At 52.4% G+C, this 24,399-nt stretch overlaps 1 protein-coding gene across 1 annotated transcript in view; it reads right to left on the bottom strand.

The window, feature by feature from the left end:
* Positions 1 to 9,750: 9,750 nt before the first annotated feature.
* Positions 9,751 to 24,399, bottom strand: part of MAN2B2 (mannosidase alpha class 2B member 2) — a 33,386-nt gene continuing 18,737 nt past the window's right edge. The window contains 10 exon segments of the mRNA XM_045474953.1: positions 9,751 to 9,827; positions 12,141 to 12,303; positions 13,149 to 13,298; positions 15,824 to 16,007; positions 18,707 to 18,759; positions 18,762 to 18,928; positions 18,931 to 18,982; positions 19,848 to 19,981; positions 21,554 to 21,998; positions 22,464 to 22,600. Coding sequence (XP_045330909.1) covers positions 9,751 to 9,827; positions 12,141 to 12,303; positions 13,149 to 13,298; positions 15,824 to 16,007; positions 18,707 to 18,759; positions 18,762 to 18,928; positions 18,931 to 18,982; positions 19,848 to 19,981; positions 21,554 to 21,998; positions 22,464 to 22,600 — 1,562 coding nt within the window.

The following is a 24,399-nucleotide window of genomic DNA, read 5'->3' as shown; positions in this document are numbered from 1 at the left end:
AATGGACTTTGTGTTTGCAACAGCCCTCCTAAGTTCCCCTTTCCTCTAAAAGAGGGTTCCTCTTGTTTGTTGTGCACACTCACCTATGCTTTTGCCACTGGTTGGTTGTGCTGGTTGCAATTCTCTGCTAGTCCCGAAAAACCCCGTCTTTTGCGGGTAAAATAACTGGCCGTTTTTATTTTCAAGGTTAACAGGGCTCTTTCGGGTATCAACAGGAGCTTCCGCTCTCTCCTTAAGGTCTTTGATCATTTGCTAAACGAATGAAAAGAGACATTAATAGCATTTTTCAATTTCCTATAACCTCATTAACTTGTCTGCTTCACCTACCAATTATCTCATTATATTGATGGATTTATTGACTTCTTGTAATTCTGTCACTTTTTTTGCACACGTAGCATACATATGCAGATATTTGATTCGGTGCTCAGAGGTTAGACTCCTATCATTCGTAGCAATTGAAGTTTCAGAAAGGTTCCCGCCCCCCCTCCCCCCGCCCCGCCCCAAGTCTGCCTGGCCAATTTTTTCTTCCTCTTTTGTTTTATTAAAGTAATATTTTTCACAGATTGTCCCTGCAACCTGTTTTCACATTTAAATTCTCCGAAATTGTGCTGCATCTTTAATTTTCTGTGATTTAAAAAAAATGATTCACACTTTAATTGTAGGGTATTCTCATTCTTAGCATTACCTGAAAGATGGCTAAATCTTAAAATTGACGGCTTTTAGATTTGGCAAAATCCCATATTAGTTCAAAATGTTAATGTTGTTTTTTGCCGCTTGGTCAGTGATCTGTTTTCTGTAGTATCTGATCCTGTACCTTGCTCCAGAACAGGCTGTTCTCAAGTGCAGGTGATTTGTCCCCCAGGGACAAATTGGCATCGCCTGGAGACATTTTTGGCTGTCACTGTCACAGCTGGCGTATAGTGGGTAGAGTCCAGGGATGTTGTTAACATTGCCTGGCTAATTTTGATAGTCTTTTGTTTCTTCAGTCACCTTCCCTTTCTTGAACTATTTCACAAAAAGTCATTTTATATTTTTCATTTGATAATTCCAATATGAGTTGCTTTTTGTTTCTGTGACTCATTCATGGTGTTTTGTTTCCATGGATGTGTATAACATACATTTTTTTTAGATTCATTTATTTTTGAGGTGGGGGAACAGAGGATCTAAGGCAGGCTCTGTGCTGACAGCAGTGAGCCTGATGCAGGGCTCGAACTCAGGAACCGTGAGATCATGGCCTGAGCCAAAGTCGGACACCCAACTGACTGAGCCACCCAGATGCCCCTGACTGAACTTAATTTGGGAGAATCCTAACAGGTTTGGCTCAGAGAGCTACTCCAGCAGAGATTTGTGGTTGTGTCTGTTGGGCACAAGCCTCCAGATAGTTGAGAGCAATCCCATAATTGCAAATTCACAGAATTCTTTCTCCAAATTTGTATTTATATTTTTATTAACTGTTTCCACCTATAATCAGGATACACAAACTGGTAGCTTTGCACGAGTTGGAAGATTTTCAATGGCATGGTTGGTTCAACCCTTCCCGGACATAGTTTCTCATCCCCCATATTTCTGCTCTTGGTAGGTCTGGATTTGCTCTTTGCTCGTGCATTTGGTTTTATTATTCACCCCTCTTCTGGCCACCTTTGGGGATTTCTCTTACATTCTTGCAAGCTCAGCAATGCCTTGAAAGGCAAGTTTGTTCTAATCTGTGCAGCCTCTGGGTGCAGCAGAAGAGCATTTTAGAATGTCTTATCCACCAAAACTCCAGAAGCAGATGGCCTCCCTGCAACCTACCTTTCCTGCTCTCGAATCCCATCTCATGCTTGGCTGAGAAGTCAGAAGGACAGCAGGACTCTCAGGACACTGGAGCTGCACCCCTCCTGGGGCGTTAAGGGAGATGGTGACCCTGGCGGGTGTCTGCCTCTAAGGACTTTGAGACTGACAGGGCTCCTCCCTCTTTGTCGCTCACGCCCTGCTGGCCCACAGGAGCACAGACCGCCTTCTTCTCCGAGACCTGAACTGAAGCCTGAGGTTGTCAGAAACGGATGGGGAGAGTGGGGATGTTAACGTGGTTCACAGGCTTTATCTTGTTTGAGAGAAAGAGGATGGAGCACAGGTGACAAAGCCCTCTGGGTGATGGCGAAGTATAACGATTATTTTGATATTCCAAGAAAGAAATATGGATTTATTCATGATTATTAGGGCAAAAAAAAATCCCAGGAAGTAACTACTGACGAAAACGAAAAGACTAGAGAGAATAAAACAGAAGCTTGACCAACTGAAAAGGGAAACAATAAATTACAGATAGAAGAGAGAAGAAATAAAATCCAGCCCACAAGCAATCCGTTAAAAATGACATCCAGCTGAGTACATGTTGAAGCTCTTACCGGCTTTATTGGATGATTCATGAGTCAGGCAGCATCCCAACAGGCAGCAAGGAGCTCTGAAGACGTGTGCAAAATGAAGGATTTTTGGAGGCAGAAGGGGGCCAGACAAGGAAGTTACTAGCAGAGTGGGCTGTTTGGGGTCAAGGTCACCTTCCTTTAGGGGACGGCAGGGACCTATCAGGCAGATGGCCTCGCTGGTGCGGACCAGGAGATTCTAGATTGACTGGATTGAGATTCCACAGCTGGGAGAAGCCGAAACTAATTAAGTTTCTCCATTTGGCGATGTGGGCTTAGCACAAGTGACTCCGCCCTGGGCCCGTCGTTGTCGTCTCTCTTTTAACAACCCTAACTGTTTATAAAAGAGAAATTGGCAGTTGGAGGTGAAATCTAAAAGCCAGGTATGTGCTATTTGCAACCAGGATGAAGTCACAATGAAACTATACAAATGAAGGAATAAAGCAGAATTTAAGGTCAAAGGCATGAAACAGAAAGAAAAAAAAGGAATGTTATGTAATGATAGGGGTATGATTTTTTAAATATTTATTTGTTTTTGAGAGAGAGAGAGAGAGAGAGGGGGGAGGGGCAGAGAATTGGGGAGACAGAGAATCTCAAGCAGGCTCCTCACTGTCCACGCAGAGCCCGTCGCGGGGCTCGAACTCACGAACTGTGAGATCATGACCTGAGCTGAAACCAAGAGTCAGACGCTTAACCGACTCGGCCACCCAGCTGCCCCTAAAAGTGTGACTTACAAAGAAGTGATATCTTTCCGTTCTCTGTGGCTGTGTTCGAAACAACCCCAAACGTAATGGCTTAGGACCCTCACATTCACCCGTCACAGTGTTTCGGACCTTTGGGCAGGGCTGTCTGGTCGCTTCTACCATTTCATGCAGTGTGGCTGGAGTCACGCTCTCGGCTGCACGGTGTGGCTGGCTGGGACGGGCTGGAAGGCCCAGGGGGCTCTTGCTCACATGCCCCGCTGGCGTGTTTGGAATGGTATTTCTCTCGTTACCTTACCGAGGATTCCTATGCTGCCTTGGGATGTGACAGAAGCTGGGAAGCGTGGTCTCTGCTTGTGGACCACTTCCCAGCTGACCCTAGTTTACGGCATGGATGGGGAGAAGGGGCTCCCGTAGAGCGGACCATCTCTGCCGCAACCCACAACCTCCCCACGTTGTGCATGCCGCCTTGACTTAGGGCTGTGCCATCTGGGTTGCGTAAGGGGAGCTGTTACAGGTAAAGTGTGAATTTGGAATTTTTTTTTCATTTTTACATTTCTATTTTTCACATTTTTGTATTTTCTCTTGTTAACGTTTGAATAGTGTCTGTAAACATAACAGTATATGTATATACATACTATATATTTATATAAGAAATACATATAACATGTGTATATTATGTATAATATATATAATTACCATAATGTATAGTTTTATTTTATTTATTATTATTTTTAAATTTTTATTTTTATTATGTTTATTTATTTTAAGAGGGAGAGAGAGAGAGAGAGAGAGAGAGAGAGAGCACAAGCAGGGGAGGGGCAGAGAGAGAGGGAGACACAGAATCTGAAGCGGGCTCCAGGCTCTGAGCTGTCAGCACAGCTGATGCGGGGCTCGAACCCATGAACCACAAGATCATAACCTGAGCTGAAGTCGGACGCTTAACCGACTGAGCCACCCAGGCGCCCCCCCCCCATAATGTATAATTTTAAAAGAAATGCACATGTACACATCCAGGTGAGGCAGTAAAACGATACCAACACCTCCAGAACTTCTGGTGTGTCTCTTCTTATTTCAGTCCCCCTACTACCCACCTCCTCAAAGGTAATCCTTTGACTTTTGGTTAGCTATTTCTTTGCTTTTCTTAAAATTCCTTCCTTGCTTCCTTCCTTCCTTCCTTCCTTCCTTCCTTCCTTCCTTCCTTCCTTCCTTCTTTCTCTTCCTTCTTTCTCTTTCTTTCTTTCTTTCTTTCTTTCTTTCTTTCTTTCTTTCTTTCTTTCTTTCTTTCTTTCTTTCTTTCTCTCTTTCTTTTTTTCCCTTCTAGAACTCCAAGCTGTCAGCACTGAGCTGGATGCAGGGCTCGAACTCACCGACAGTGAGATCATGACCTGAGCCAAAATCAAGAGTCTGATGGTTAACTGACTGAACCACCCAGACGCCCCTCTTTGCTTTTCTTTATTGTCTTATTGGCTCTGAAAGCAATCATAAATAATACAGTGGTCCCCCCCATTTTTGAACTTTGTATAAATGGAATCATAATTATCCCTTTGTCTCTTGATTTAAAAAAATTTTTTTTTTACATTTTATTTATTTTTGAGCAAGAGAGAGAGAGAGAGAGACAGAGCACAAGTGGGGGAGGGGCAGAGTGAGAGAGACACGGAATCCGAAGAGGGCTCCAGGCTCTGAGCTGTCAGCACAGCGCCCGATGCGGGGCTCGAATCCACGAATCGTGAGATCATGACCTGAGCTGAAGTCGAAGCTTAACTGACTGAGCCACTCAGGTGTCCCAGTCCCTGTTCTTTTTAGTGATGAAATGACCCCAGCTTTGGCCAATGGGAGCCTCTCCTCACCATATTTTGTTTTTAATTTTTAAATTTTTTGTTATTTTTTAAATGTTTATTTTTGAGAGAGAGAGACAGAGAGACAGAGAGACAGAGAGACAGAGTGTGAGCTGGGGAGGGGCAGAGAGAGAGGGAGACACGGAATCCGAAGCAGGCTCCAGGCTCCGAGCTGTCAGCACAGAGCCCAATGCGGGGCTCGAATCCATGAACTGTGAGATCATGACCTGAGCGGAAGTCAGTTGCTTAACCGACTGAGCCACCCAGGTGCCCCTGTCTCTTGATTTTTTAACTCAATATTTTATATATGTGAGGCTCATCTGTGCTGATGCAAGTAGGTATAGTTCACTCAGTTTTTAATTAAGTTGTTAAATTTTCTTCTTCTTTTTTTAATGCTTATTTCTTCTTGAGAGAGGGAGAGACAGAACACAAGTAGGGGAGGGGAGAGAGAGAGGGAGATACAGAATCAGAACCAGGCTCCAGACTCCGAGCTGTCAGCACAGAGCCCAACGTGGGGCTTGAACCCACGGACCTCGAGATCATGACCTGAGCCGAAGTTGGACGCTCAACCGACTGAGCCACCCAGGCGCCCCGATTAAGTTTAACATTTTAATTCCAGTATAGTTAACATTCAGTGTGATATTGGTTTCAAGTGCACAGTATCGTCGAGTCAACAGTTCTATACATCATCAAGTGCTCATTCTTGATCCGCATCACCTATTTCACCCATCGCCTCACCCACCTCCCCTCTGGTAACCAGAGTCTGTTTCTTGGTTTCTCTCTCTCTCTCTTTTTCCTTTGTTAGTTTTCTTAAATTCCACATATGAGTGAAATCATATGGTACTTATCTTTCTCTGCCTAATTTTGCTTAGCATAATACTCTCTAGCTACATTCATGTCATTGTAACTGGCAAGATTTCATTCTTTTTCTTATGGCTAAGTACTATTCCACTGTGTGTGTGTGTGTGTGTGTGTGTGTGTGTGTGTGACATCTTCTTTATCCACTCATCTATTGATGGACACTTAGGCTGCTTCCGTCATTTGGCTATTGTAAATAATGAATAATGCTGCAATAAACATCGGGGTGCATGTATCCCTTTGAATTAGGGATTTTGTATTTTTTAGATAAATACCCGGTAGTGTGATGGCTGGGTCACAGAGTTCTATTTTTAACTATGTGAGGAATTTCTACACTGGTCTCCAGCATGGCTGCACCAGTGTGCATTCCCACCAACGGTGCGAGAGGGTTTCCCTTTCTCCGCATCCTTGCCAACGCTGTTGTTTCTTGTATTGTTTTTAGCCGTTCTGACAGGTGTGAGGTGATATCTCATCATAGTTTTGATTTGCATTTCCCTGATGATAAGTAGTGTTGAGCATCTTTTCATGTGTCTGTTGGCCATCTGTAGGTCTTAGAGAAATGTCTGTTCATGTCTTCTGCCCATTTTTAAATTGGATTCTTTGTTTCTTGGGTGTTGAGTTTTATAAATTCTTTATATATTTTTGGATACTAATCCTTATCAGGTATGTCATTTGCAAATATCTTCTCCCATTCAGTAGGTTATCTTTTGGTTTGTTGATTGTTTCCTTTGCTGTGCAGAAGCTTTTTATTTTGGTGTAGTCTCAACGGTTTATTTTTGCTTTTATTTCCCTAGCCTCAGAAGACATACCTAGAAAAATGTTGCTACAGCCGATGTCAGAGAAATCACTGCTCTCCTCTAGGATTTTTATCATTTCAGGTCTCATATTTAGGTCCTTAATCCATTTTGAGTTTATTTTTGTCTATGGCATAAGAAAGTGGTCCAGTTTCATTCTTTTGCAAGTGGCTGTCTGGTTTTCCCAACACTATTTGTTGAAGAGACTGTCTTTTTCCCATGATACAGTCTTTCCTCCTTTGTTACATACCAATTGACTGTATAATTTTGGGTTTATTTCTGGGATTTCTGTTCTGTTGTATTGATCTATATGTTTATTTTTGTGCCAGGATCATTCTGATTTGATCACTACAGCTTTGCGGTATAAATTGAGGTCTGGAATTGTGCCGCCTCCAGTTTTGTTTTCCTTTTTCAAGATTGCTTTGGCTATTTGAGGTCTTTTGTGGTCCCATACAAATTTTAGGATTGTTCATTCTAGTCCATTGAAAAATGCTGTTGGCGTTTTGATAGGGATTACGTGGAATGTGTAGATTGCTTTGGGTAGTATAGACATTTTAAGAATATTTGTTCTTCCAATCCATGAACATGGGACATCTTTCCATTTCTTTGTGTCGTCTTCAATTTCTTTCATTATTGTTTTGCAGTTTTCAGAATACAGGTCTTTCACTTCTTTGGCTAAGCTTATTCCTGGGTGTTTTATTATTTTTGGTATAATTGTAAGTGGGATTGTTTTCTTAAGTTCTCTTTCTGCTGCTTCGTTTTTAGCTCATAGAAATGCAACAAGATTTCTGAACGTTGATTTTTGTGTCCTGCAACTTTACTGAATTCAATGATCTGTTCTAGTAGTTCTTTGGGAGAATCCTTAGGGTTTCCTATGTATAGTATCATGTCATCTGCAAGTGTAGTTCACTCATTTTGATTGCCCTTTGGCAGTGGTTCTCAAATTTGAGCATGCATCACGATAACCTTGAAAATTTGTTAAAACCCATATTGCTGGGCCTACTCTAGAGTTTCTGATTTGTTTGGTCCGAGGTAGGACCTGATAATTTGTGTTTCTTTTTTTTTTTTTTTTAATTTTTTTTTTTCAACGTTTATTTATTTTTGGGACAGAGAGAGACAGAGCATGAACGGGGGAGGGGCAGAGAGAGAGGGAGACACAGAATCGGAAACAGGCTCCAGGCTCTGAGCCATCAGCCCAGAGCCCGACGCGGGGCTCGAACTCACGGACCGTGAGATCGTGACCTGGCTGAAGTCGGACGCTTAACCGACTGCGCCACCCAGGCGCCCCTGATAATTTGTGTTTCTAACAGCTTCCCAAGTGATGCTGGTATTATTGGTCCTGGGGCCACACTTGGAGACCCACTACACTCTCTATTTTTCCACGCTGCTGTGGATGGATCTCTGGGTTGCTTACAATTCATAGCTGTTGTGAACAATGAACACTGCCATAACCTGCTCAAGAACAATGGCCATAATCTGTTAGTCCCATCTACTCCTGAAAACACAGATCTTGGGTATTTTTGACAAATTTCGCTAGGATCTCCCAAAACTTTTTGGTGCCTAAAAATCTCTACACGTATCTACCACACCGAGACATAAACCATACTGTCTAACTATAATATCCCAGTAAAATTAGGGGCATCTGGGTGGCTCAGTCGGTTACTTGTCCGACTCTTGGTTTTGGCTGAGGTCATGATCTCATGGTTCATGGGATCGAGCCCTGCATTGGGAACTGCACTGACAGTTGTGAAGCCTGCTTGGGATATTCTCTCTCTCTCTCTCTCTCTCTCTCTCTCTCTCTCTTCCCCCTTCTCCCACTTGCTCTCTCTCTCTCTCAAAATAAATAAATGAACTTAAAAAATTTAAAAAAATAAAATAAGGGTTGGATTAGAGCCCACCCACACGACCTCATTTTACTTTAATAAACTTTTTAAATATCCCATCTCCAAATACAGCCATATTCTAAGGTCCTGGGGGATTAGGACTTGAACACACATATTGGGGTGGACACAATTCAGCCCATAGCAACGTTTAATCACAGGTGTTGCCCCAGATCCAAAGCTAGGTGTTCCTTGACACAGGACATGTGCTGTTTATCCCGAAAATCTAAGGAATTCTGAGTTCTGGAGCACCTGTCTGGCCCCAGGCTCTGTGGAAGGATCTCTATTACAAACAGATCCTGAGAGTGTCAGGGTGTGAGGTGGGTCATCTCTGACTGCTCCTTCCAGGGTCCAGATGAGGTAACCTGTTAGAAGTGACCTGGTCAGGTATGTGCTGAGAGCCTCCCACACTCCTGAAATCTCCCATGCCCCGGGTGCCGCTCCCTCCACCTGCAGCCCTGCCAGGAGTCTGTGGCTTTCTCTTTGGTGTGACTCCAGAATCCTTGGCTGGGGCAACCCACTTCTGTGCCCTACTTCTAGCCGGGGCAGGTGAGGGTCAGAGGCGCCCCTTGGACTCAGCCAGACTCACAAGTGCTCCTTGCCATCCTCTCCCCCACCCTTCACGGTCCTGGAACTGGTGTCAGCAACAATTCAGGTGCCTCATTTCCCAGAGGACAGTGTCCAGCGGCCTCTCTTCTCAGCCACACTTCAACTTCAAGACAAGCGACTCCTCGAGAAGCCTACAGTGGATACAGCGGGACACAAGACCCTGTACCTGGGCCATTTCAGACACAGCCCACAGAGGGTCCCCCAGGTGCCCCGACGTGACAGCGGAAAGACACATAGAGCACATTCTGCCGTCTGCTCTCAGCACCCCAGCCTGTCGGGGCTCAGGCCTCGGGGGTGTCTGAGCTTCCCACAGTCCCTGCCCTGGCCTGGGGGTGACCTTCCTGCAGCCTTCCCGAATGGAAACCAGGCCCCCATGCAACCCATGGGCTCCGGAGGCCCCTGCCCTCGTATGCTGCCTCCACACCCCATCATTAGGAACACAGTAGGCCGTGCTTAACACAGGTTAAGAGAGGGGGTGGGGCCTGCAGGGCAGGTGCCTTAGGTGTCATGGTGGGTGTTTCCCTCTGCCTTTAGTGGGGCTTCCTGACTGACTTGTGCACGAGAATGCAGGGGTGTGCTTGTGTGAGGACATCCCCCAGGCGGGAGGGTAGGTGGGGCCAGGCTCTAGTGGCCGAGGGAACGTCCCTGGAGCCACAGACTCTGCCAAGGCCTCACTGCTCTTGAAAGTGGATGAAGAATGTCCGAATTTCCTCTGGGTGGATGGTGACCTTGGTGCCTTGCAGGGGTGTCGAGTGAGAGCTGGAGCCACCAGGGGAAGCAGGGGTGGTCTGTCCTTTGAGCCCCCTGCTTCCCTAGGATGCTTCCATCCAGCATTCCCCCACAACGCCCCACCTGACTCACTCTGTTGTGACCCCGTGATGCAGGCCCTTGGCTGCCCCCTCCTGCCAGGACTTACTCTACCATGGGCCCCTTGCATTTCAGCCCTCCCTTGAGGGTAATTTAGAGGTGGTCCTGGCCATGCATGGCCTCATTCCCAATGGTCTGCAGCACTCAGTGCCTAGAGCTTTCTCACAGAGGCCATCTGCTGGGCCTGCTCTTTTTCTATTACTGGGTTCCACTAAACTTGACCTTTGGAGGGAATCCTCTTCACCCATCCACCCACACATCCATCCATCCATCCATCCATCCATCCATCCATCCATCCATCCATATATCCACCCATCTGTCCATTCATCCATCCATCCATCCATCCATCCACCAACCAACCATCCCTCATCCATCCATTATCCATCTATCCATCCATTATCCATCTATCCATCCATTATCCATCCATCCATCATCCATCCACCCATCCACCCATCCATCCATCCATCCATCCATCTATCCATCCATCCATTATCCATCTATCCATCTATCCATCTATACACCCATCATCCATCCATCCATCATCATCCATCCATGAACCCATCCACCTATCTACCCATCCACCCATCCATCCTTCCACCCATCCACCCATCCATCCATCCATTCACCCACCTACCCACCCATCAATCTATACTCCATCCATCCATCCATCCATCCATCCATCCATCTATCCTCCATCCATCATCCATCCATCCATCCATCCATCCATCATCCATCCACCCATCCACCCATTCATCCATCCATCATCCATCCATCCATCTACCCACCCATCATTCTATACACCATTCATCTACCCATCCATCATCCATTCATCCATCCATCCACCCCTCTTCCTTTCATCCATTCACACAATTACCATTCCATAAACCAATACATCCATTAATCCATCGTGCATCCATTAATCATCATCCATCTACCCAATCATTCATCAAACACCCATTCATCCATCATCTCTCATCCATTACCAATCCATCCATCCATCTATTCATCACCCATCCACCATCCATCCAACCATCCACAAACCAACCATCACCCATCCCTCATGCATCCATCCACCCATCCATCTATCCATCCATCCAACATCCACCCATCCATCCATCTATCCACCCATATGTCCATCCATCCATCCATCCATCCATCCATCCAGGCATCCATCATCCATCAACCATCCCTCCTTTCTTCTTCCTTCCTTCCCTCCTTGCTTCCTTCCTTCTTCCTTTATTCTTTCCATCCATCCAACCATCCATCCATCCATCCATCCATCCTTTATCCATTATCCATCATCCATTTACCAATCCATCCACCTATCGATCTATCCATTTACCCATAGATCAACACACATCCACCCATCCATCCATTTACCCATCCACCCATCTATCCACCAATCCATTCACCCATTCATCCATCCATCCATCCACCCATCGATCCACCCATCTACCCATCCATACATTCACCTATTCATCCATTCATCCATCCATCATCCATCCATCCATTCACCCATCTACACATCCATCCATGCATCCATCCACCCATCCATGCATCCATCTGTCCACCTATCCACCTATCCATCCATTATTTATCTACCCATCCTCCATCCATCCATCCATCATCCATCTTTCCATCCCCAAATGACTAAGTGTCCAGCTATGTAGCTGACGCTATGTTGTGTGCAGTGGACAGAGGAGCTACATGGGACAAAGGAAAGAGTGGGACCAGGAGAGCAGAGGAGTCACCTGACCGAGCCATGGACTTGGTAGAAGCTCAAGTAGGAGCTGGCCAGAGTGAAGGGGACAAAGGAGATCCAGGCACAGGAAACAAGATGGGAAAGACTGAGAAGCATGAAGCTGTCTGCCTGTGGTTCCTAGGAGCTGATGATGCTGTGTGCGGTGTGACTGCAGCATGGCAGGTGTCAGAACCCCCCGGGATACGCTTGCCAGTTCAGGCCTCACTGAGGACAGAGGCAAGGGGTTGTCTGCAGACACAGTCCCCCCACATTGACCTGTGTGGGTCCCTGGCAGGTGGAAATGGACCCGAAGCCTTTCTTAACCTACTGTGGTAGATTCAGGAGGGTACAGATTCAGACACGGAAAGTAGCCTGTTCAGGGTCACACAGGTCGTAAGGGGCAGAGCTGGGATCTGAACCAGGGCTGCCCAGCTCCTGAGCCAGGCTGGAGCAGCTGGGGTTCCCGGGCATGGCCTGAACCGGGGGGTCCTGAACCTCTGTGATGGGAAAGCTCCTGTGTCCTCCAGCTCCAGTGGTACAGGGTGCTCATGTCCGAGGTCCCCATGAGTGAGAGCTCCTCCACGGCCACCATGGAACCCAGCCCTCCCAGCACGACCTGCAGGGACAGGAGAACCGGGAGGGTGAGCTACCCCAAGGCCCCAGAGCTGAGCAGAGGCAAAGCAGGGGCAGGGCCACAACACAGCTCCTCACTAATTCTCACAGCAAAGTCCGGACAGGACTGCGGCCCCATTTTACAGATGAGGACACTGAGGCCGGGACAAGCATGCTTCCCCAAGTGCTGTGTTGGATGAGCATCCCCAGGAGGTGGAGGAGGCTCTGAGTGCCTCCAACATCCAGTCCCCCTCTCCCCGTATTTTCTCAGGGGGGCCCAGGAAGGAGGCCAGGCATAGTTGACCATCCCTGTGCCAAATAGGCATGGACCCAGCCTCCTGTGGGGGGCGGGGAGGGGAGGCCAGTGGCCGATTCTGGCCACTGAAAAGGAAGGGACCGTCTGCTGCCCGGAGGTGGAGACAGTTTGGGGGAAGCTTCCCTGCCCTGACAGGAGAAAGCACTGGGGGGCAAGGCCCTTTTCGTTGCTGCCCGTCCCCCTTCTGCCTTCACATCTGCTGGTGGGGCCTGTGCCTGCTTGTGACCAGGGGGGACCAGCAGAAGAAAAACAGCCAGCATGCTGACAAAGGCCGGCTGCAGGACAAAGTGACTCAGGAAGGGACCAGAGAAAAGACAAACGCCTAGAAGGCTAGGCAGGAGGGAAGGGGTGCCCCTCACCCCCCACCAGCGCCCCCTCCAGGCTTTAGCGAGAACACCCTCAACAATCTCTCTGCCAAGGTCTTTGCCAGAGGGGGTTTCACACGTGGCACGGCCTCCCTGCTGGAGCCTCAGCCCGCAGCCAGGGAGGACTCTCACAGGGGTCTGAGGGCGGGCCGGGGGTGGGTCGGTTACCTTCAGATTCACCGTCACAGGCTGAGACAGGACCGGGTCCTCCCCGACCTCACACAGGTGCTGGAGCCACAGCAGGACGCGGCGGAGGTCTGCCTTGGCCTTTCCTCCATGGCCTTCAGGGACAGAAGGAGGGCGGCAGTGAGGACCCCTCTGAGCCCCAATCCTCCAGTCTGGACCCGGCACTCTGCACCTGCTCTCCACTCCTCACCCTCATCCACCCTGAGAGGCAGCTGACACGGCCTCCACTTGATGGCCAAGGAAACCAAGGCTCAGAGAGGTGCAATCACTTCCCCAAAGCCACACAGCAGGTGGGCACCAGAGGGAAGATTCTAGGTCCGGCAGCCTCCAAGGCCTCCTGCCGCACCCACAGGGGCGATGCCAAGGGTGCCTGCAAGTCTGATGTGTGGTCGTCCCTGGGCCTGTGCCCAAGCGTCCCAGTGCTCTGCCGGACCCCTTCCCTGCCCTGGGTGCTGTGGTGTGGCCCGGAGGCCCCGAGGCCGATGCACAGGGAGCAGAAGGGATGTGTCCCTTGCACAGAAGCTTGTCTTGCCTCCGTGGAGGAGGAACCACCTGCTGGAATATGACCTCCCTCTGTCAGGGGCCCTGGTGGCCACAGTGACAAGGGCCTTCTGCTGAGCCCACCAGCCATGTGTCCTGGGGGAGAAATGAATATGGCTGTGTCAGGACAGCGGGGGTTGGGCCTTCTTGCAACTGCAGCACAAGAGGCTTGTAAACTCTCTTCTACGTGTCCCAGGGCGGTGGTTATGGATTTGAGTCCGGAGTCAGGCAAGTCGCTGTCTCCTGATGACGGTGGGGGTTACGATGGTGGCGATGACAAGACACATGGTTCATGAGGCGGCCGTGAGCTTGGGGAAAGCAGGAGGATCTCACTCCATCCCTGAGGCTCTGTTCCCTCTGCCCCTCACTCGCTGCTCGCCAGGGAGGAGGGACCTCCATTCAGTGGGCCTGGGGCACCCCCAGTCCAGCCCCTTCTCCTTTGGGAGCCAGCCGTCCACAGGAGACCCGTTGACTCTCGGTGGCTCCGCACACAAGTGGGAAGGGGACGCTCTGCCTGTGTGGGGGAGGCTGCCTGCCCAGCGTCTTCTGTGACCGGTGGGGGTTCTCGATAATGGGGTTCAGTGTTAGGAAGCCACTTGGCTGCAGCAATGAGCTGCGGTCCCCGAGATCCACTTGATCAGAGACGAAGGTGTTATCTGGCCTGTAGTCCCTTCTTTTTCCTCCTTAATCTGTGGACTCCTGAGGTCTCTTTGGTGTGGCCAGGACCCGGGTGGGGCTCCGGGGACAAGAGGGTGGCTGAGGGGCAGTCAGCCCTGCCTTTGAGCTCTGACAGGGGAAAGGGGAGGAGAGGGTCCAGCTAGACTTTGACAGTAGGATGAGTTGGTTCATGGCAGGGGTCACCTCCCCCAGGAAGCCCTCCATGATGCCTGCTGGGGATTAACATGAACATCAGCATCATTGTCTGGTGGCTTGGCGGCTTCCCCCTCTAGTCTGAGAGCTCTGTGAGTCCAGGGTCCTTGCCTACCTAGGTCACTGCTCCTAGCCCAGTGCCCAGCACAAGAGACATTTGTTCACTGAATGAATGGAAACTCCGGCAGTCAGGATCCTGAGTCCAGAGGCCAAGTGGGAACTCAGCTGTTCAGGGCTCCAGGAGGAGTCCCTGGAGGAAGCAGGACGGGTGTGCAGCCTGAAGCTCTGGCAGAAGGTGGACAATGGCCGGGGGGTGGGGGTGGGGCTACAAGGGGTCCATGAGAATGGGTGTGGACAAATCCTGGACTGGGGTCCATGCCCATCGTGTGCCCTGCTTGCTGAGTGACTCTGGTTCCTCACTGCCTCCCTCTGGGCCTCAGTCTCCCCATGGGGCAGAGAAGAGGAACAGGTGACCTCACCGAGGGGAGCCTGGTGGACATGGGGAGGGACGAGGGAGTCTTGGACTCAGATCACACAGTCCAAGAGCTGGAAGGACCCTGAATCTCTAGTCCAGCCATTTCAGAGCCCAGATGGGGAGCCTAACGCCCAGAGAGGGGACGTGGTTTGTTCAAGATCACAGGGCAGGGTCATGATTTCTCTTTAAGGCCTCACCGCACACCTGGCCGCCCCCCTCCCCCCGTGTCTGTGTGTAGTGCCATCTGACCGTCAGACCGGGGAAGGGCCCCAGGGACCAGACCTGCGGCACACAGGGTCACAGCCCACAGATCACGGGGTTGGTGGGGGAGACGGTGGCAGCCGAGCTGGAGTCTGGGGTCTGAGTTCCCTGCCAGGTGGGGCCATCCATTCCCATGTCCTCACCAGGGTGGCCTCCCCGAGGAATGAACTGGCAGAGGAGGTCAGGAAAGGTGTCCCAGCCACAGGGAAGAGCCTGGGGTGCTCTGCCTGGATGGCTTAGGTCTGTCATGAAAACGCTGTGCTGTCATGAAAACGCGAGACTCCCCTCCTGCGTGAGTCATTGCCGCTGTGGGTTCCTGTCCCAGCTCTGAAGTCGGACACCCTCTACGAGGCACACAGCACGTGCGATGGAGCCAGGAGGCCAGGGAGCAGAGTAACCCTTTCTCCATCAAGCTCCCATGGAGAACGACCATGTGCCAAGCACGGGTCCCAGAGCAGGTAACCGGAGCAAACATGGACCCTCATCCCGTCAGGGCCCCGCCCACGCGCACCTCGCACGACCTTGGGGGAGCCCGAGGGCACCTGTAGGGGTACTGCCGGATCTCGGTCCTGAGCTCCCCCGCCACAATCTGCATTCCCACTGGTTTCCGGGGGCGCTTCGCGGTCTCATTGGGTGCAGACGCGTAGTTATTAGAAATGGGCTGCGGATCCGTATCATTGTTGCGGTTACTCTCTCTGCAGACACGGGAAAGGGGAAACAGTATTATGTTTGTGCACACGTGTCCCCAGCACGGTCCTCGCCATCGGGGAGCAGGCTAACGAGCCCTCTCTGCAGACGCCAGCCTTGACCTGTGAACACGAGTGATCTCGGCAGAGTAAGTGACAGGCACGAGGCCGCTCGGTGAAGCTCGTGCATTTGCATCAGATAAAGCCCGTGAGACCCCCCCCCCCTCCTCCCCGAGCCATAGTGGCCTCAGATTCCTCCCGTGTGCCAGAGGGGACCCAAAGCTGAAGGGCGACAGAGGCTACATAACAGGGCTCTGAGAGCATAAGCCCAGGGGTAGCTTCCCGCGGAGGTGGTGCCTGCTCTCCAGGCAGCCAGCTGGGCCCACCCTACTCCTTTCCGCAGGACCCCAACCGGCACAAGCGGGGGCCTTTGTCCTGCTGACCCAGATGCCCAGGTGTCAGGAGCCAGCGCCTTCACTCACCTTACCTCATCAAGTTCTCCAGACGCCCGAGGGCAGAGAATATTAACCCATTTCACACTGAGTCACGTAAGGCTGGGTTTCTTGACATCACTGGCCTCAGACCACATGCACTGTAGACATGGTGTAGACACATATATGGTGTAGACGGGTATATGGTGTAGACGGGTATGTAGTGTAGATGCATATATGGTATAGACCAGTATATGGTATAGGCAGGAATATGGTGTAGACAGTTATATGATGTAGACGGGTATGTGGTATAGATGCATATATGGGGTAGACAGGTATATGGTGTAGACACATATATGGTGTAGACAGGTATATGGTGTAGACGGGTATGTGGTGTAGACAAGTATGTGGTGTAGATGCATATATGGTGTAGACGGGTATATGATATAGACAGGTGTATGGTGCAGACATGTATAGGGTGTAGGCATGTACATGGTGTAGATGGGTATGTGGTGTAGACACATATATGGTGAAGACATGTATATGGTGTAGATGAGTGCATGGTGTAGATAGGTATATGGTGTAGACAGGTACATGGTGCAGATGCATATATGGTGTATATGCATATATGGTATAGATGGGTATATGTGTAGACACGTATATGGTGTAGGCACATATATAGTGTAGACACGTACATGGTGTAGATGCATAGATGGTGTAGACATGTACATGGTGTAGATGCATGCACGGTGTAGACGTGTATATGGTGTAGATGCGTACCTAGTGTAGATAGGTATGTGGTGTAGATGGGTATACGGTGTAGACACATATATTGTGTAGATGCATATGTGGTGTAGACATGTATATGGATTGTACATCTGTGTGTGTGCTGAGGCACAACCATGACTGGGACCAGGAGGTGGCCCTGCCACAAGGCAGTACGTGAAGAAGTGGTTACGTCTGACCGATTTCGAGAATTTCTGTGCTACTGTGGTGGGGATGGACAGGGAGGAAGAGGAGGCATCCAAGAAGGGGCCCATTCGCCCCTTGAAGAGGAGAGAAAGAATCCTGGTCATTAGTCTGGCCCCAAGGCCTTTCCCTTCTGGCATTGGCTGCGTGCCCCCAACATCCCTTCAGAAACTCCACTGCTGTCCCCGCTCTTCACTGACCACCCACACTGGCTGCGGTCGGCCCGTCCTGCCTGCTCCGTGCTCTCTCGAGAAGGGTCTGTGCAATGACCAAAGGGCAGAGCTCCTGACGGGGTGCCATGCGGTGACTGCTTGGTTGCTCTGTGGGTGCGCAGCTGTGGACAGCTGGCTTGGGGCTGAACCCCAGGTACCACTCACCTCACAGCCGTGCTCCCCTTCCCTTCTCGCTCCTTCACTCTGACGTTCTTCCAGATACTCCCCCCAGACCTCCTGCTTCTCCCGCACTTCCAGTGCTGTCGGGAGGTCACTTCAAGAAAAGCAAGTGGCTGTTCTAGCAGAGGCAGGTGGGGTGGAATGAAAACTATCTGGATGTGGCCTGAGTATGGACAGGGCTGGCTCTAAACATCTGGGAGGCCCTTTTCCTGGAGGTCACCTGCCTTCTCTGCTGCCAACACTTAGTTGCTGAATGAGTGGATATGTAAATAGATGGCTGGCTGGATGAGTGAGTGGGCGGATGCATGGATGGATGGACACGTGGTTGGGTGAACATATAGATGAGTGGGAGGGTGAGTGGGTGGGCGGGGCAGATGGGCGGATGGAGGGGTGGTTTGTGTGTGGATACATGGATGGATACGGGGCTTAGTGGATGCATGGGCGGGTAGGTGGTTGGATGGATGCATGAACAAGAGGGATAGTGTATGTATGTAGGTATGTATGTAAGTACGCAGGTATGTATGTAATATGTAGGTATGTTGTATGCATGGATGGATGGATAGGTAAACGGGAGGTAAGGAGATGGATGGATGAGTGATTTAGCAGTTGGTGGGCAGATGGGATGATTTATGTTGCTTTAAATTTAAGAAAATGCATGACGTGAATATCATATATTTCCCCGGAGTGGGTCCTCAACTTTTGTTAGGGACCGACAGCCCTGGAACGATAAGGTTCAAGAAGGGCTTTCTTGTACTGGTCTAATCTGACAATACAGAAGTCAAGACACTAATGCAGGAAGGGCCTTCGCCACCTTCTGGTGGTTCCCATAGCAGGTGAGGACAGAGACAGGTGGGGAGTGACAGCTCAGGTGCCAGGACACGCCTCTGCCTCAGAACCAGCAATGGCTGCACCTCACCTCTTCCACATGCTGTGCATCAGGTTGGTGTCACGGTCCAGGAACACGGTGTTTTAATGTCATTCTTCACCCGCAACAGGTGCCTGATCTCTGGACCAGTGCACGTCCACGGCCTGCGCCCAAACTGGGTGGAACTAACTATGGTGGCAACTGGTTCGTGGATGTCCGTCTGGGCCCCCTCGGTGCTTCTGATGCTGTAGTGCCGGTAACTGAGGCCCGGAAGGTGGTCAGCACATGCAGGTCGTATGTAGGTTGTTTCTCCCTTGATTTCTGGACCTGCAAGGCCAGGGGGACAGGACACAATGTGGGTTTCAGGGCTCGAAAACCCCTCAGTCTCCTCCGTCACCTGTGGCTTGCATACCTCCTGGACTGGGTGCTCACTACCCACGAGGCAGCAGGGTCTTTCCGTCATGGACTGAGCTGACTTCCCTCCAGGCACCTCCCTGCTCGACAGGACCCGGCCCCAGCCTCATCTCCCTGCCTGGCCTCCCTCACTCCTTGGGCACCAGCATCAGCAACTGCCCTTCCTTCCAGGCACCCCTGCTGTTCCCTGCTCTGAGCATGACATTCGTGCCCAGGGGCTCAGCACTCAGCCCAGCTGGACCAGAATGTGCATTTGGAGGGTTTGCTGAATGATGTCAGCACCCCCTGCACATCCCCAGGAAAACAGTGGCCTTGGGGGACAGGCAGGGTACCCTGGGACGCCCCTGCAGCTCTAGACAGTGGAAAGGATGAGAACAGACCTCGCGCACCGGGTGTCCGGTGAACAGACACAGGCAGCTGGGCCAGCCTGGAACACCAGCACCTCCTCGAGGCGCCCCTTTCAAGGCTCCTGAGGGCCTTTCCCAGAAAAGGTGGAAATTTACATGAGAATAACACACCTGAGGGAGGGGGCTGAGGAGAAGCCGCCCAACCAGGTCAGACCACCCAGGAGGTCCTACAAGGAGGGGACAGTGGGGGGCACTTCGGGCCACTTCAGATGCCCAAGGCCCAGTGTCTGTCCCATGGCGGATCCCAGGACCCTCACCGGATATGGGTTCCCACGGGGATGTCCTCGAAGCGAGGACCCCGTCGGCACACGTTTCCTTTAACTGCTCCCACTTCTGGACGTGCCCGCCATGAGCTGGTGTCACTCCCATACCTGTGCAGGCACCGGGTGGCCTGACGCATTGGTGATGCTGACCCAGGAGGAGTCCACAGTCAGGGTAATGATGGTGGTGACCGTCCAGGCCAAGGGGTTGAAGACCACGACAACGTGTCCCCCACGTTCTGGGTCTAAACGCAGAGACCTGGCTTTACCTGCTGCCCTTTGACTCACCCTACACACCTGGGTGCCCTTGTCACATGGAAATGGAGGCAGGTGAGACACAGCCCTGAGAGCTCCCAGGGGACCTGTGTATCGGGACCGGTGGGCTAGTTGGCTCCTACACTCGGCACCCCATCCTCTGCTCAGGGCTCTGTTCCCGGTCCCCGGGCAGGGAAGGCTGGAAGGGAACACACAGGGTCCCTCCGGAGAGCTGAGGTTCCCCATGCTCCTCTCACATCACTCCCTGACAGCCCCACTTGACTGATGAGGAAACTGAGGCCCAGAGAAATACAGTCACCTGCCCAACGTGACCCGCTACTAAGGTCTGGCTGCCAATTTGAGTGCTTGGTATCGGGAAGGACTGGAGAATTCTCGGGAGGCTGGCGGGGCCAGTCTAATCACCTAGCCCAGCATTTGAGCCCCAGTGATGCGGCCTGGATTCCATGTCTGTTCTATCCTTACTCCCAGCGAGGGCAGTGCTGGCCATGTCTGATGATTTCCGGATCCCTGAACACATCACACAGCTCCCAGCCCCTGCCTCTGCCCAGGCTCTTCCCTGTGGCTGGGACACCTTTCCTGACCTCCTCTGCCAGTTCATTCCTCGGGGAGGCCACCCTGGTGAGGACATGGGAATGGATGGCCCCACCTGGCAGGGAACTCAGACCCCAGACTCCAGCTGGGCTGCCACCGTCTCCCCCACCAACCCCGTGATCTGTGGGCTGTGACCCTGTGTGCCGCAGGTCTGGTCCCTGGGGCCCTTCGCCGGTCTGACGGTCAGATGGCACTACACACAGACACGGGGGGAGGGGGGCGGCCAGGTGTGCGGTGAGGTCAGTTGTGAGGACGCACCGTGACCCGGTCTGGCTGATGTGTGGAGCAGGGGGAGGGGCAGCAGGCCTTGTGCACGGGACGTGTCGGGCACATGAAGGGAGACCAACGTGTGCCGGTGCCCCCAGGACTTCCTGGTTCAAGAAAGCTCCTCAGTCCCAAACTGGCATCACCAGTTACTCTACACCCACAGAAGCCTCCCTTCAAACAGGCTGGAGATCCGCGCCCATACTGAACTTCAGAGGGCGCTGGGGATCCAGGCTGGGCTCAGGCCCCTGAGGACCCCTGCATCCTCTGCAATCAGGGCAGCGCAGGGCCGCGGGTTCAATCCCTGCTCCGCACTTCCTGGCTGAGCGACCCTGAGCCCGTCCACAACCTCTCTGCTTCTGCTGTGTGTGCCCCTACACGGTGAGGATAGTGGAAGTTCCCAGCTTCCGGACTTTCCAGGCATTACATTAAACCCTGCGTGATGCGTGCTTAGCAGATGCCAAAGCAAGTTGCCGCTTATCAGTCTAATGGTCACACATCACAGACAGGACAGGAGCCTCCGAGCAGTCAAGGCACGTGCCAAGTTCAGGGGCACACAAGGGAGGTGGTTCAAGACCGAGACTCAGGTGTTCCAGTGCCGCTCCGTGACTCCGCGGGCTCTCTGGTCAGGATGGTCGCAGCCTCCTCCCAGGTCTGCAGAAGCATCCTGCAGGGGCCTCGTTTACCTGAGTGGGCTGGGGTCCTGTCCTGGACGATGGAGGCCATCAGCTTGTGCACGCCGTGCATCCCCGCGCTCAGATTCTCCACGTACATGTCCCTCACCTTGGGCGTCTCAGTCCCAGGGATGGCGTCGTGGTGCTGCACCCGTAGCCCGACCAGAGTAGGGGAAGCATGGGATCGGGACCCGCCTCTCCAGAGCACCCGCTCACCTCCCAGGTGCTGGCTCTCCTTCCCTCTCGCCAGGTGCCTGTGGAGAAGGTGAGGGTCCCTCCCACTTTTCACAAGAGGAAACTGAGTCTCAGAGGGGCTGGTGACCTTGTGGACACCCACTGCCTGAGTCCCCTGGCTTGGGCAAGAAACAGACATCTGGATGGGTCCCGTCCCAGGTTCGTCTCTGCCACCCAGTCTTCCTATAAAAGCTGCTGGAATGCTCCAGCCACCCTCCCGTCTCTGTACCAAGGTGGGAACGGGGTCAGCTCACCTTCCCTGAGGGGAAACGGAGGCTCCACCTGGTGAAGCCACTTGTCCTGCCTGCTCTGATAGACTCTAAATTCTATCCACTTCACCCCCAGCACACATTCTGCCAGCAACTCCCTTTAGGTGAGTGTGCAGATGTCATGGCCAGCGTGGCTCTTTTCTGGCGGGTGAGGACAAGTTACAGGATTTCTTGGGCCTCAGGTTTCCCATCTGTACATGGGGGACAGGTGGAGATAGAAAGGTGGGACAACTTCCTCGGGGCAGATCGTGTCCGCCATCGTATTCTACTGCCCCCACCTTGGGGTGGCCACGCGCTCTCGCTGCACTGGGACGAATTTGAGCTCAGCGAGGGCAAAGCTGCCTGAGGCCACACGGCTGAGCTGGACGCAATCCACGCAGGACTGATGGCCAGCAAAGCGGCTCCGCTTTGCCCTTTACCCTCTGCGTAAATTTGGCCCGAAAGCTTCCTGAAGCCCCCGGCTGAACACTGTCACGGTCCTTGCCTTGGCCCACGTCCACATGCACTTGCCTGTGACCACAGGCCTCCTCAGTGTTCTCATCTGGAAAGTGGACGTCTAGTGACCAGGGGTTGGGACAGCACACCGCACAGGGGGTTTGCAACCTGGTACCGTCACCGAGACGTGTGACATCACCTCGGAGACCGCCCAGGGGGCCACTGCAGCTGCTTCAGGGCCCGGTCCAGGCCCCAGAAAAGCTGGGGAAGCTTGGGGCTGGGAGGCCGGTCTGCCTGGGTCACCTACGGAGGCAGCCACAGACCCCTGCTCTGGCCAGGCCGGGAGTGGCCCAGGATCCCTGGGAGGGGCTGGGGAAAGGGGGAGCATCAGGCTGGGCCGGGCCTGGGTGCTGAAAGACTGGGTGGGGGACCTGAGAGCCGACCTCGGAAGCCTGGAACAGCATGTGAGCAAAGGGTCTGGGAGACTTGGGGGGAGACGAGAGTGCGATGGGGGCCAAGTGGGCTGCCCCCGCCTGGGATGCACTCTGAGCGCAGGCAGAGGCCTTCGCATGGGACTCGAGGGCAATGGGGGGTCCCGGGACAAGCCTGCAATCAGCGGGTCCCTCTGGCAGACCAGGGAGGTGGGATGGCGTGGGGACCTGAGGGATCCGGGAGCTGCCGTCCTGACCTGCCCCGAGCATGAGGCCTGACCAAGGCTTGGGTGGGAGCAGGGTGGGGCTGGGTGCCTCCGGGGGCGGCTGGGTCTCACAAGGTGGGTGACAGTTCCTACTGTTCTTGCCTCCCGCCTCCTCCCTGGCTGGGCTGTGCCTGCATTCCCTGACCTTGCCCCACGGGACCTGAGCCACACCGGGAAGGGTAGCCATGCTCTCCGGGGAAAGGCCGCAGGCTGTGGGGACCGCTAGACCATGTTGCCCACAGCTCCTCCGGCAGGCTGAGGGTCCTGGTCGGGCAGAGGCACCCCACAGCCTGAGCTCTAGGCACCAGGCAGGCCTATTGCCTTCCCAAGGCCCCCGTGCCTCAGAGCAGGGCCCAGGGCTCACCTCACCTGTCCAGTGTCCACATAAAATTGTCTCTGCCCGGGGGGCCTTCAGGGAGGGAGCCAAGCCCATTGAGTACGCCCTGCAGGACGGTGCCATATCTCCGCCTCCTAGATGCAGCCCCGCCCACGGTAGCACAAGCCCACCCCCCTCCCTGTAGCCACGCCTACCTGGATTGTAACCCCGCCCACAGGGATGTAGTCCGGAACTTCAACTATGACCACGCCCATATCAAATTTAACCCCTCCCACCTCTACTGTAACCAAGCACACACCCAGGAAGCCCTCCCACCTGAATGGAGCCAAGGCCTCACGGATGTGACCCTTCCATCTCACTATCTCCCGGCCCACTTCCGTGCGGCCACACCCACCGTTACAGTAACCACGCCCACTTGAATGTATCCCCTCCCACAGTGAATTAACCTCCCAGGTCAATGTATCCCTTTCCACTTAACTGTAACCCCGCGTACTTCAATATGTCCTTTCTTCTGGTCCGTAAGCCCTCCCACAATGCAGTAGCCCCTCCCACCTAAACTGTGACCACGCCCACAGCCATGAATCTCCTCTCATCTCTACATCCAGCCAGCTCTCCAACCACACGCTCTGAATGGTAGCGTCCTCAGAACAATTTGCCCCACATTCTCACCACCCAGACAAGAGACCAAGGCGACAAGAGACTAGACCAACCCATCTCATGGCCGTGTCAGCGCAGGGCTCAGCCCAGTTCCAGACCCGCATGGCGCTGGAACCTGACATCTCTCTGGAAGGGAAGGAAATGGAGAGATGGGAAAATGGGTGCTATGGAGCCATTATGTGAGTATCTTGTCTATACTAAGATGTGTAGGTGGGACAGCTAGGCGGGA

Source organism: Leopardus geoffroyi, chromosome B1, assembly GCF_018350155.1.
Source record: "Leopardus geoffroyi isolate Oge1 chromosome B1, O.geoffroyi_Oge1_pat1.0, whole genome shotgun sequence".
NCBI classification, from domain to species: domain Eukaryota; kingdom Metazoa; phylum Chordata; class Mammalia; order Carnivora; family Felidae; genus Leopardus; species Leopardus geoffroyi.
Note: the sequence above shows the minus strand (reverse complement) of the source record. Positions and strands in the feature narration are given on the sequence as shown.